This window comes from Haliotis asinina, chromosome 5 (assembly GCF_037392515.1).
Source record: "Haliotis asinina isolate JCU_RB_2024 chromosome 5, JCU_Hal_asi_v2, whole genome shotgun sequence".
Lineage (NCBI taxonomy): Eukaryota > Metazoa > Mollusca > Gastropoda > Lepetellida > Haliotidae > Haliotis > Haliotis asinina.
In genome coordinates, this window is record NC_090284.1 from 34,313,502 (window position 1) to 34,326,531 (window position 13,030).

The 13,030-nt window shown below is 38.8% G+C and overlaps 1 protein-coding gene across 2 annotated transcripts in view; it reads right to left on the reverse strand.

The window, feature by feature from the left end:
- Nucleotides 1-13,030, reverse strand: part of LOC137284152 (dual 3',5'-cyclic-AMP and -GMP phosphodiesterase 11-like) — a 112,016-nt gene that overhangs the window by 34,353 nt on the left and 64,633 nt on the right. The window contains exons 5-7 of one of the 2 annotated variants that reach the window (XM_067815841.1): nucleotides 12,724-12,759; nucleotides 4,759-4,829; nucleotides 3,997-4,060 (exon numbers count right to left, since the gene is read on the reverse strand). In XM_067815841.1, coding sequence (XP_067671942.1) covers nucleotides 3,997-4,060; nucleotides 4,759-4,829; nucleotides 12,724-12,759 — 171 coding nt within the window. The remainder of the gene's footprint in view (nucleotides 1-3,996; nucleotides 4,061-4,758; nucleotides 4,830-12,723; nucleotides 12,760-13,030) is intronic. The other variant, XM_067815843.1, reaches the window with a different exon arrangement.

Sequence of the window (13,030 nt, forward strand, 5' to 3'; positions counted from 1 at the left end):
TAAATTTTCTACACAAACATACAGGCCCCAAATGCCGTATGGATTCACCGTAATACCGTACACCTAACCCCTCAATATCGTACAGGGTGCTCAATACCGTACACACAGCTAGTGTAGTGAATTATATATTATCAAATATTGAATTTCTATACAAAAACAATGTTTTGTACTGCACTTTGTAAGCATTTGTGAATAAAGCACACAGTGTCTCTCTGGGGGGCGTGCATAGATATTTCATTGACTGACAGGTTAATATGCCCACCCACTAATCAAGGAGCTGTAATAGTGTTGTTGCCAATGATGACATGGCGAAACTTGAAATAATTCGCTATAGGTAGCTTTTGTGTTCACACAAACAAAATTCGTATCATACATTATTTAATAACGAGTGAAATACATGTACAAAATGAAACCGTGGAGGCATGAATGATGATGATAATAATTTTTTATCCCAAACGATAAAACAGAGCAATTTGTTCTCGTCATCATACTTTACACACACTTTGAGTCACTGTGGGAGAATCAATTATCATTTTTTTTCAAGCTTTTGTTTAAGTTCTCTCTGCTCTTTTCTGGCCTTTTTTTCTGCTTCATTTTTCCGTTTCTGCTCAACTTTCTTTCTTTTCATTTCAGTGATATGATCGCTTGTCAATATTCTGTGTGAGGTCAGCTTTCTGGGATTGACTTTGCCTTCTGACGTTTTAGTTTCAGGCAAAGAAAATTCCTTGTTTACTGCCTCCAGTTGTGTAAGAAACATCCCTTCATCAGTTGCAATCTCTACAATCATACTGCCAGATTCATCAAATGATGAAGGGACGTCTCCACTGAGAATAGAGAGTATAAATTCCTCAGCTGTCAAAACCTCTGCTCCCTCAGGAAGGTCAGGCTCCTGCGGAGCGGATGTTGATGGTGTCTGATCGGGAGTCGCTGCAACTTTAAGTGCAACTGCATCGCTGGGAGCTTCAGGGGTTTCAGGGGTGGCTACTTTGGAGTTTGATGTAGAAGCGTTATGAAATGGTTGAGATGATGCAAAGGCTGATCTGGGGATGGCTGTGGGATTAAGGGAAACATCCCGCATTTCTTGAAGCCATTGATAATGTTGCTGGCGGTGAATGCTTTGTCATAAGCAGCTCGGAATAACCTCGGCACTCCCACTTACAAACGATGTCGTTGGGGCTGCTGCTCATATACTCCGAACTCCCAAAGCTCCATTTCCTACTAAACGAACTGAATACAGTTTTATCTAGCGGACAGAGCCACTGGGTCGTGTGGGGAGGGAACGCGAGAACTGTAATGTTATTCTCGCGTGCCTTCTCCAGAAAACCCAGCGTCTCGTGAGATGAATGGCTGTCAAGGATGATCAGCTGGGGTCTCTCTGAGCCGCAATACCTGAGAAAATGGTCTTCAAACCATCTCTCCCCCAGCTGATCCTCCATCCATGCTCTCTCCTGGTATGTATACACAGTACCTGGAACACCAAGTTTTGTGTTATAGGCACCCAAACTTCTTTAGGTTTTTCCTTTAACAATGGCCATTGGTGGTATGGTGTTCCCTGTGGCATTAACACAGGCCAGCACCATAACTCGGTCTCGGTCATTTCCGACTCGGCCAGGAATGTTTTTGATGTCGGTTTCAGCAAAAACTTTCGCTGGCCGGTGAGTCAGAGGGACCCCAGTTTCATCTATGTTCCAGATTAATTGTGGTTTCTGGCTTAAACCTAGGGTATCTATGATACCACCTAAAGTTTCAAAATACTTGTCCACGATGATGGGGTTCAACATCCTTGCTCTCACGGTGGATAACGCCACTGGAGTTCTGAGCTTCACGTCAGGGTGACGTTTTAGGAAACCCGCTATCCACTTCTTGCCAGGAATACCCCCTTTAAATGGGTTTTTAATACCCAGCTGTTTGCAAATTCGAGACACCTTTATAATTAACTGACGTCAAGTAATTCCGAAACCCTGCAACGCAGCTAATTTCAGTTTTCTAGCAATGTCATTTTCAAGGTCTGCGGAGATGGTTGGTGGACGATGCAAGTCGCCTTCATATTTTCCTGTGACGCGGTCTGATATGGTCATGACGGGCACTCCGTGCTTTTTGGCCGCCTTCCGGAACGACATGCCCATATGAACATTGTTAATTGCCATTTGAAGGTCCTCTTTTGTATATGTTCTTTTCTTCCCCATCTAGAAAAGTAACAATAGTAGCTTAATTCTAATAAAAAGACCAAAAGCTTCATGACTGAACAAGATATTCATTTATTTCTGTAACAACCACAGTGTTGTTAAACTTCCATAATGGTTTTCATATCCTGCTGGAGATTGTAATGGTTTTGTATATAATACAAGACCTGACGCGCAAGGCGCATCATAGACATTTCACCGTCTATCTCCTGCTGGTGTTTTAGTATATGGCAAATTACAAGGTCCACAGCATTTCCATAAAACATGTTGTCCATGCTGCGCAGAAGCAGTTCCTTTATAATTTCAGCCTCTGACACGAAATACACATTGTCAATTAGAATGTTTTTGATAGCGATCTTTCCAAAATCAACATCAGTAAAGATTTTCCCATGCAGTTCTTGCTCTCTAATTTTGATCGGCATTGCCATCTGCAATATAGCATATATATTGTCTTTGTTAAAAGAACATTGATGTATAATAAATATGCCTTAAATTTGTTAGTATTCAATTTCAGATTCTAATGGAGCATCTGTCAACCATATTTTACACTAATTACCATTACGTTCTTCAATAAGATAACCAAATGCATGATAATTAAAGCTAGAGAATAGTGTACGATATTAGGAGAAGGTATTTTTATTTCGCCACAACCGGCCGCCTAAAACCGTACACTTCTTTTTTTCACAAATGTTTCATTCATCTGTATGAATGTTCCTTAACCGTTAATATAATCTAATCCTATTCAAACAGGCCATTTTAGTTTGTATTCAAGTGTCTGTGTCTTTATGTACATACCGTTATCAATCAACAGGTGTCCAAGGTTACGAGGGCGTGGCTTCTGGTAATTTCGGGTGCGAGCGAAAAGAACGAGCCTGCACAGGCGACCGTAAAATTAACCAATAAAAATCTTTCGTGTGTTCACATGATAGTTGACCGATTGCGTGCTATAAATAACACCAGGAATCCCTGGAAAAGTAATCGGCTTGAAACAAAAACATCGAGGCAATTGTTTATTCAGTATATTTATTTATATGAAGTGTACGGAACTTAGGACACCGTACGGATTTCGAAGCACTGACTCTACATTTTTCAAATAGCTTAGCAAAGATATGACTAACACTTTCAGTCATTTTATGTAATGACTAAGAGGGTCACCCATTTCGCGTCATTTTTTGTAACAAATATCAATGTATGTACTTCTGTCATTTCATGAATTTTCACCTAATAACTTAATTCATAAAAGTGGATCACAATTTCAACTTCCCTTATCATTGCTAACAGCAAAATCTATTGTGGCCCCTGCCCACCACATACAGATGAAATGAAATTTCATGAAACGACTGAAGTTAATTAATTGCTTTTTCAATGATGAGAGATGGCTGATACTCTTAGTCATTTCACGGACTGACTAAAATGGTTAGACATTTCAAGAAATGGCAGATTTCACAATCTGACTGTGACACATAGATCTCAAACTTACGTAGTGTGTACATTCACATTTACACCAAGATGGACTCATGTCACATGTAGTCTATGTGTAGTTCTCATTTCCACTTTGAGAAGTTCACAATTACTTCATGAGTAGGACACACATACCTCATGGATAGTTTACTTACAAATTCTCCTTGACCTTGTAAGAAGTTCACTCATCTCGTGTGGAATTCTTGCCATGTTATAACACACCTACCATTTGTATATATTCATATATAGCCTCCAAACCTGCATTATGAATGTACACATTACCCTGGTGAGATCTTTCCTGGGACACACAAACCATAATGACAGCATATGTGACAACATGAGAACCACCTACCTCTCCAGTTGTTGCTACATATCCAGTGATTCCTATATTGATAGGAAATCTTGGCTCCTGTGGACTGAAACAATTTCAAACAGTCAGCTCACTGTTTACTTTGACTTTTTGTATGTCTTATCATTAGAATTTGCTGTTTTGTCCATGGCATACATATTGCATGCATTTGTTCTGCTAGTCACCTACATGTGACTGGAATATGTTTGGATGAATTACAGGGTTACATGCTATTGAGCATTTCAATGTATTTAAATATTTGATATGAAATAACACACTGGTTGTGCAAAATGAAAGAATATTTTGAACAGTTTCTGAAGCATAAGACAGAAACAAGTAACTCAAGATGAATGATGACGTTTAGACATGGACTGTCAACATACTGACTATATATACTGTAATTCAAGTGACTTAGCAAGAAGCAAGTGACAAAATTGTGTGTGTTTCTTGCTAGCATTTTAAAGTACTACATTAGTATTTGTTAATACTAATCACATCTGAATGACTGCATGTTCTGGAAACAACTATCATGACACATAACACTGTACATGTATGTAACTTTATTATCATGATGGGCATGTTTGTCAGATCAAGCAGGCTCTTCCTTCCCTGTCCAGTGCTGGGACACCAGTACCGATGAAGCTAATGAATACATTTCATTAGATAAAACTACAACCAGAAGTGAATTTATTGGACATTTTGAGATGGACTATACCTGTCCTTTGACTGCGTACACGATCTAGTGTATACTGTGTCTACACTCACCCCTCTCTGTTATAAGTGTCATCATTGTCAAAGTCACTGGCTTGGAGATCAAACACTTGAGAAAATATCCCCTGTAACAGAAAGCACATGAACATATCATCCTCCATATAAACGGCTGGGCTGTTGCTCTTCACATGGTAGGAACAGCCTCTCTCCTACATTCATGATCTTTGGAAACTACCCCCGAAGCTGCAGGTTCCCTAATGCAGCTGTACATGGACACTATATATGATGACATCATGCTGACATCTAATGTCTCAGACAATATATATATGTCCACTTTAGTCATACAAAGTGTGACAGTGATGACAGTTATGGTGAAAGCGTTAGGTGTGTATAGGTGTGTAACAAGCACTGGATCATCAGAGTGACAACAATGGTGCTCTTGTCATGCATAAGGAAAACATGGCAGCCATCCACTTTCACATTCAGTATTATTTTAACTTGATGATCAATCACAACTCCCTCTTGTGTTGTAACTGTAAGATAATCCATTACCTTATCTGAACTCACCTAACAATAACCAAATCTTTTAAAGTACATACCATGCCGAGGATATTTGAACAAACAAGAGTGGCTGTTTGAGTGCAACCATGTTTCATGTGACCCAAACAAGTCACCTGGAGTCTTCCTCTGCAGAGCACTAGATGATGATAATATGGTAAGGGGACCATGTGAAAGGTATTTCCATTCATTACCTTCTTCATACTACTATGCTTGGACTAGAGATTAGATATTTCAGACGGCAAGTTCTGTAGGAACAATACAACAGTCAACAGCTAAACAAGAGCAAAATGTTTACACTAATGGTGTGCAACTCCACTGTCTAGGTCTCACTTCATGATTAGCTAATGTATCCCTGCACTCCGTGCCCTCTCTAGCAGCAAGACAGGACACACTTGTGTGCATTGGGCAGTACTCAGGGCAAGGGTAGAAAAGCACATGTGAGGTCCTTGTGAGCCCAGATGGATGATGCATCAGTAATTCTGCCTCACTTGTCCCTGCTTTCATAAACTGCATGGAAGGACTAACAGGCCATCTGGAGACGGTAAAAAATCTTTCCTCTCTCTATTGTAAGAAACAAAACCATGGCAGACCTTACTGGCCTACTGGATCTCACATACAGATCTTAATGCACCTCTATGCAACATAGGAACAAACTGTCGAGAGTAGGTAGTCATCACGTCATACATCCTAAGATAGAGAGGTATGTACCAAAGGATTTGGTCATTGTAAAGCCAGTTTAGCTCATTATTTTAGAAAAAACTTACTGTAGATATTTCAAGTTTTATATCAGTAATGGTTGCTAGAATGCAATATCACAAAATGCAATATACAATATCACCACTAGAGAAGATATCCATTATTCTACCATGACTTCAGTAAACACTGGATTGCGATTGGTTAATAAAAGTCATTCAGAGGTATATTAATCATGTTATATATCTCTGATTTTCCAACACAATATGTATTTGTTTAAATTCTGAATAATATGGTTATGGTAGAATAGAGATAAACGTAATGTGATGGCAAATCAGAGGTATATAACAAAATTATAATAGCTCTAAATTTTCCAACACAGTATGTTTATCTCCTAATTAAGGAATGAGGAATAGACTGTTCATTTCAACATGTGTATATTTGGGACAAATAACAACACTAAATAGACAGTTAGTGCTAAATACTGTCAGAACGGCTGATCTTATACCTTCTCCAGGGGCTGACGGACATTCTGTGCCTGACATAGTTAAGAATTGTGTCATACTGAAATATGCTGCTGAGGACATCGTCTCAATATGACTAGTCAGAACAAGAGTCATCAGAAGATGACATGTCCCCACGGCCAACACATATTTGAAAGGACAAATCATCTGACAGTTACTTGATGTTTTCTTAGATTAAGTATGAAACATTTCCATGGAAGTCATGACAAATACAAATGCATATATCTGTAAACAGCAAAAGGCACCACTTCAAGATCTGTCTCATATATCTGCCAAGATCTGTTGAAAGATATCAAATGGTTTTCCAGTTGTGCTCTGGAAACGAAGCCTATCCCTCCATGTTGAGAGTAAGTCAGAATTGTTTCAATGGAAACCAGGAATAATAAAAATGCCAAACATTGTAAACAGCAAAAAGGTACCACAATGTTTCCACTGAAACCGAGAAAATAATATATCACAAACCCTGTAAGTACCAAAAGGCACCACTTTAGGTTCTGACTGATGTAGGTAACAAGTGTTGCAGAAAAATATTGAACGGTTTATGAGTTTTGCTCTGGAAACGAAGCCAATCCCTCCATTTTGAGACTAGGTCCAAAACGTTTCCATGGAAACCGAGAAAATAATAAATCAGAAAATGGAAAAACAAAAAAGATAAAAATGCCAAAACTGCGTTAATAGCAAAAGGCACAACTATAGGTTGAGATTATTATATCTATCAAGTTTGTTCTATAAATATTGAACAGTTTCTGAGTTATGCTCCAGAAACAAAACGATTACAGACGGACGGACAGATGAAGTCAACTATATCTCTCTCTCTCTCTCACACACACACACACACACACACACACACACACACACACACACACACACACACACACACACACACACACACACACACACACACACACACACACACACACACACACACACACACACACACACACACACACACACACACACACACACACACACATATTACATGCCGGGGGGGATAAAAATAAGCAGTGGTCAGGGCTAGAATGGTGTCGTCTCCAGGACAACCTTGTCTGAAGCTTGAACTAGAAGACCTGTCAGCATACCAGAAACTAACAGTCTCCCAAACGATGCCATGACTTAATGTTCACATTATTTCTGCTCTTTGGTGACACAGCATCCAACCTGATACTTAAACAGTGCTGTTAAAAATGCTAATCAGAGAGAGCCAACAACTGACTAAATACACTCAACACCAATACAGCATAGCTCTCAGCATTCTCATGGGCTACCATCATGTGGGCACCAGGCACATACAGTCAGCGAGTCAGTTTAGTTTTATGCAGCACTCAGCAATATTCTAGCCATATGGGCGAAGTCTGTTAATAATCGAGTTTGGACCAGACAATCTAGTCATCCACAGCATAAACATCAACCTGTGCAAATGGGAACCGATCATATGTGTCAACCAAGTAAGCAAGTCTGACCACCTGATCCTGTTAATCGCCTCTTATGACAAGCAGAGTTGGATTTTGAGGCAAGCATGGGCTGCTGAAGATCTATTCTACCCCAGATCTTTGCGGGTCACATACACAGTGTGAGGCCTCAATTGTGTCATCTCAGTATATGATATATAATTTACTCCTCAACAGTGAGGATGCTGCTGGTGCTGCTGATGCTGCTCTGCTCCAATGTGACCCACAACAAGCACAATACATTGTGTGTGCCAGTCAAGTACAGCAGTGAGTCAGGAGCTACTCATCCAACACATACAATACAAATCTCAAGTCAAATCATTTATAAAGCACATAAAGAGAAATATATTGAAGAAGGAATTTTCTTGAATGTCAACATTTGTACTCAAAATCATTTAAACACAATTCATGTCTTGGAAACTACCGAGGGTTAATGAGTAGGGTTTGGCGTCACGTGACCTGACATCATAATGGGCAGTTGACTCACTGCTCATGTCCTGTGTTTGGTAGATAACTAGCATTTGCCAAGGCATCAATGGACAATAACTAAAGTCAAAAATATTGAATTTTCATTCAATGAAGATACACATTTGTCCATATAATATTAGTAGTAAATATGTTTTGACAGCAGGAGAGAAAGCATAAGTAGATCTATCAGGTGAAGGCAATCAATTAGATGTCACTAAGGAAACAAATAAGACTCATTTTCATTTGAAAAAACTGTATTTAGGCTCAATGTTACACATTTATTTACTTACTTCTGATAGAAATAGTCTCTCACGAAACAATGGTGAGTCTTTTCACAGGTGTATTTATGAATATACAATGCCATTTACGAAATGTAACATGCCATATCTAGGATAACACATTCTTAGTAAAGTACAGATTCTAGTAGTTTTGTTGCGTTGAGTCCCATCTGGGAATTGAATCCTAAATCTCTCACAGTCAAGCATCCAATCGCCAGCATACAAGGTCCATGGTCTAGACTACCAAATGTCCCACTTCCATCTTCCTGAAGTTATGTAGGCTGAACAGTTTAGATGGCTAACTTTGGTGAGCTAGCTACTAGGTGCCTCATTCTCAGTGGCTTACTTTGTTGAGCTAGCTACTAGGTGCCTCACTCTCAGTGGCTTACTTTGGTGAGCTAGCTACTAGGTGCCTCACTCTCAGTGGCTAACTTTGGTGAGCTAGCTACTAGGTGCCTCACTCTCAGTGGCTAACTTTGGTAAGCAAGCTACTAGGTGCCTCACTCTCAGTGGCTAACTTTGGTGAGCTAGCTACTAGGTCCCTCACTCTCAGTGGCTAACTTTGGTGAGCTAGCTACTAGGTCCCTCACTCTCAGTGGCTAACTTTGGTGAGCTAGCTACTAGGTCCCTCACTCTCAGTGGCTAACTTTGGTGAGCTAGCTACTAGGTGCTTCACTCTCAGTGGCTAACTTTGGTGAGCTAGCTACTAGGTCCCTCACTCTCAGTGGCTAACTTTGGTGAGCTAGCTACTAGGTGCTTCACTCTCAGTGGCTAACTTTGGTGAGCTAGCTACTAGGTCCCTCACTCTCAGTGGCTAACTTTGGTGAGCTAGCTACTAGGTCCCTCACTCTCAGTGGCTAACTTTGGTGAGCTAGCTACTAGGTCCCTCACTCTCAGTGGCTAACTTTGGTGAGCTAGCTACTAGGTCCCTCACTCTCAGTGGCTAACTTTGGTGAGCTAGCTACTAGGTCCCTCACTCTCAGTGGCTAACTTTGGTGAGCTAGCTACTAGGTCCCTCACTCTCAGTGGCTAACTTTGGTGAGCTAGCTACTAGGTGCTTCACTGTGTGGGACTTCAAATCCTGTATGGCCCATAACCTAAAACAGTATTAATGTTTTCCAGTAAACCCAACAAACACCATTATCCCCTTTGATATTTGTCCATAGAAAGTAGTTAGCAAGGCAAAAACTTGAACAATAAATTATTTTAACATATTATCACAAATGTTTAACACATCTGTATCAACATGATTTTTGCGAACTGTAACTGTGATAGATAGTATGTTATATAATGTAAATCATGAAATTAATGCTTCATGAATTTATTGCGAGTGAGAAAGCTTAGTCTAAAATGTGTCACAATATTAATGCAAGCTCAGAAATCTGTGTTGATGATAAAATGTGGCACCTTGGATCTTTAAATTTCATTTTCACACTTATTATTTACCAAATAACCTGAACTGCACTTGTTGAACAATGCAAAGAAATAAGATGACGATGTTTTGAGTATGCTGCCATGTTTAATCCCATGATTGCTTTCTACTACTTGTCTTATGACAACATTTTAAACATAATCTGACTTGAAACACTTTAAAGCTGAGCAAAGATAGCAAAATGATCCTTTGTAGTTGGAGAATGTCTGGGTCTGACTGATGTGTTTGAGTGACTTTAAACAATGACCAGTGATTGTAACCAGTGCTAACTGCATGTGACCTGAGATACCAGTAATGAGGAAGTGACCTGTACAGGTGTAAGGGGTAGTGTCAACACTTCTGTTGTTGTTATGTACTACTAATTTCCCAATGACTATGTTCAATGGATATCATTAAGTTTCATGGAAATTAGTACTTATCTGTCAATTGATTTTATGAGAGATGTCTAAATTATTGTCATATTCGGTATTCTTATGATGAATGCTAACCTGAAGACAAAGAAAGATGACAAGAAGTTAGTTTTTGGCCTTCAGTTGTCAAAAGTGACATGGTCAGACTGAAATGCATCATTATAATAATGACAAAAGAGTACAGACGCATTTTTCACATTAATAAAATACTCACATTAACTTAATGATTTACAGTATGTGGTTGTCAGTACAGTCAGACCTTGTTTATATGGAGACCTTGGTTTTGTATTGAATTCTTAGGATATATGAATCATTTGGATGTCTGAAGTTCGGATATACAAGGTCTGACTGTGTTTGTTATTTACACAATAATATTTGAATGAGAAATGAATTAATTTTAGGGCTTACAAATACTGGGCTCAAATAAGGTTTTAAGACTCAAACTTCCCAGACACCCATGTACTTCGAACATATTGTTGAGAAGTTAAGTTAGTGTGTGTAATCATCAACAGAGGCCTTCCCATTGGGAAGTAATGTTTGCCAAATTTCTCCCTTCAAACTTACTTGTCACCTCATCATTTGCTCTTGCATTTATGTAGTCATGTTTGTGTGGTTTGTCGGGAACTCAAATGTCACAATTTTTCTTGATTTTTCATGATAACGACGACGTTCTCCACTATTTCTTAATTGTCAGACCTATACAAATCAAAAGTCAACTATGTATTTTTACACTCAAGGATATGATGTTAAAACAACTTTATATGGCAATGGTGCATTGAATAATGTAATAAATAGTGATATTCTCAACTCATTCCACCACTTCATTTCAAAAAGTAACCGTTTTCAGTGATTATGATCTATGCATATATATTGAATGTGAGAGAAGCTAGATGTAAGATGATCTTCTGCAGCAATTTACTTGGTTACTAGTTATAATCAACACCTACCAACAGTTGTATGTCATTTGGTCCTACTACTGACCTTTGTCGTCGAACTACTTCAACTATATGTCCACCTATTAGAACACTTTAATGTCCTGGAGTACTGTTAATATAAGCTTCTTGGCTTGTTCGCCTATCCAGATTTCAGCACATTTCGAAATAAAAAATATGTTCAAACACAATTTTTCTTTCAAGTACATAAGCTTACTTCATTTGACCATTTACCATATGCTTGGTTAGTCAGTTTGTCTCCATTAACCCTTCTGCCCCAGGTGTCATTACTTGTCTTCATTCATCCACTATTTTGATTTTTACATCTAGTGTAATCTGTTTTGTCAGATAACCTAGTCAGACTAGACATCATTTTATATTTCCTAGATATATCCCTTTGTCATGTCAATACATTGATAGTAGACTGTGATGTGTTCTTCTCTCCCATTTCACCACTGATCACATCAAGGGTAAGTGGTCATAAATGCTGGGGCTTCATCTAATGTCGACATCTTCAGTCCACATTTTTGCATTGATTCTCCTGACAGAAGATGGCAGAAATGAACTCAAGCACTTTCAACTGATCAGACCAAACTTGATCTGTTTGATTGGCATTTTAGAAGTTGATGGACAATAGAGAAGTGTAATACTCCATGGATAACAACTTCTATATTTTTATTATGTGACTCTTCAATATAGCTTCTTATACCGCTGCTTGAAAATAGTATAAGAAGCTATACCGAAACGTCACATCATAGAAATAAAGAAGTTGTTATCCATAAAGTATTTTACTTTTCCAGACCAAACTGGTTCTAGGTATTAGACTGACTGGGTTACTAGTGTGATGACCTACTGTATCAACACAGTTGACTAACCTTGTCCAAGTAATGAGTTTCTGTGACTTTAAGCACCTCCACCTGTTCCTACATGCTACATACTCTCGTCCTAATAGAGGTAGTTAAATGAGAAACTCAAAGCTGCCAGGAGCCTTGTTCTAGAAGCGAGCAGAGTCTGGAAAAATTGTTAGTGACAGAGAACGAAAAAACATGGACTGCTTTGTCTTGAGGAAACTCATCAGTCCATGACATCACTGAAATAATTTCAAAAGTGGAATGTTCAGCAATTTGTTTATTTTTGATTGTTTAACAACTTGATACCCAAACAAGAAATCAACTCAATCTGTCCAGTCTTCTCTCTCCCAAGAGAAAGTAAGGAGCTTAATCACAGGGAAAAGAAAGGGCTCATGCAAAAGAATGGTGCAGAAAATATTCACCGCTTCTAAGGATAACCAAGGCTGCTTGTTTTTGTCCTGGAAGAAAGCAAAAGTCAGTGTATGGGGATGCTACTGGTGCTGGGACAAGGCCATCAATGTCACATGTTGTCAATTTAGGGTGAGGTGAGCTCTACACACTTTCAATAACTTGTCTGACCACGTACGAAACTGTAAAACAATGTGCCTCAGTCACAAATGCATCAGATTTAAGTGTTCAAAAGTAATGCAGATTCTCTTCAACTGTCTTGAACATACTTTATAAGTAAACATTTTCATGGTATTTGAAAGTATTAGACAACATATAAAT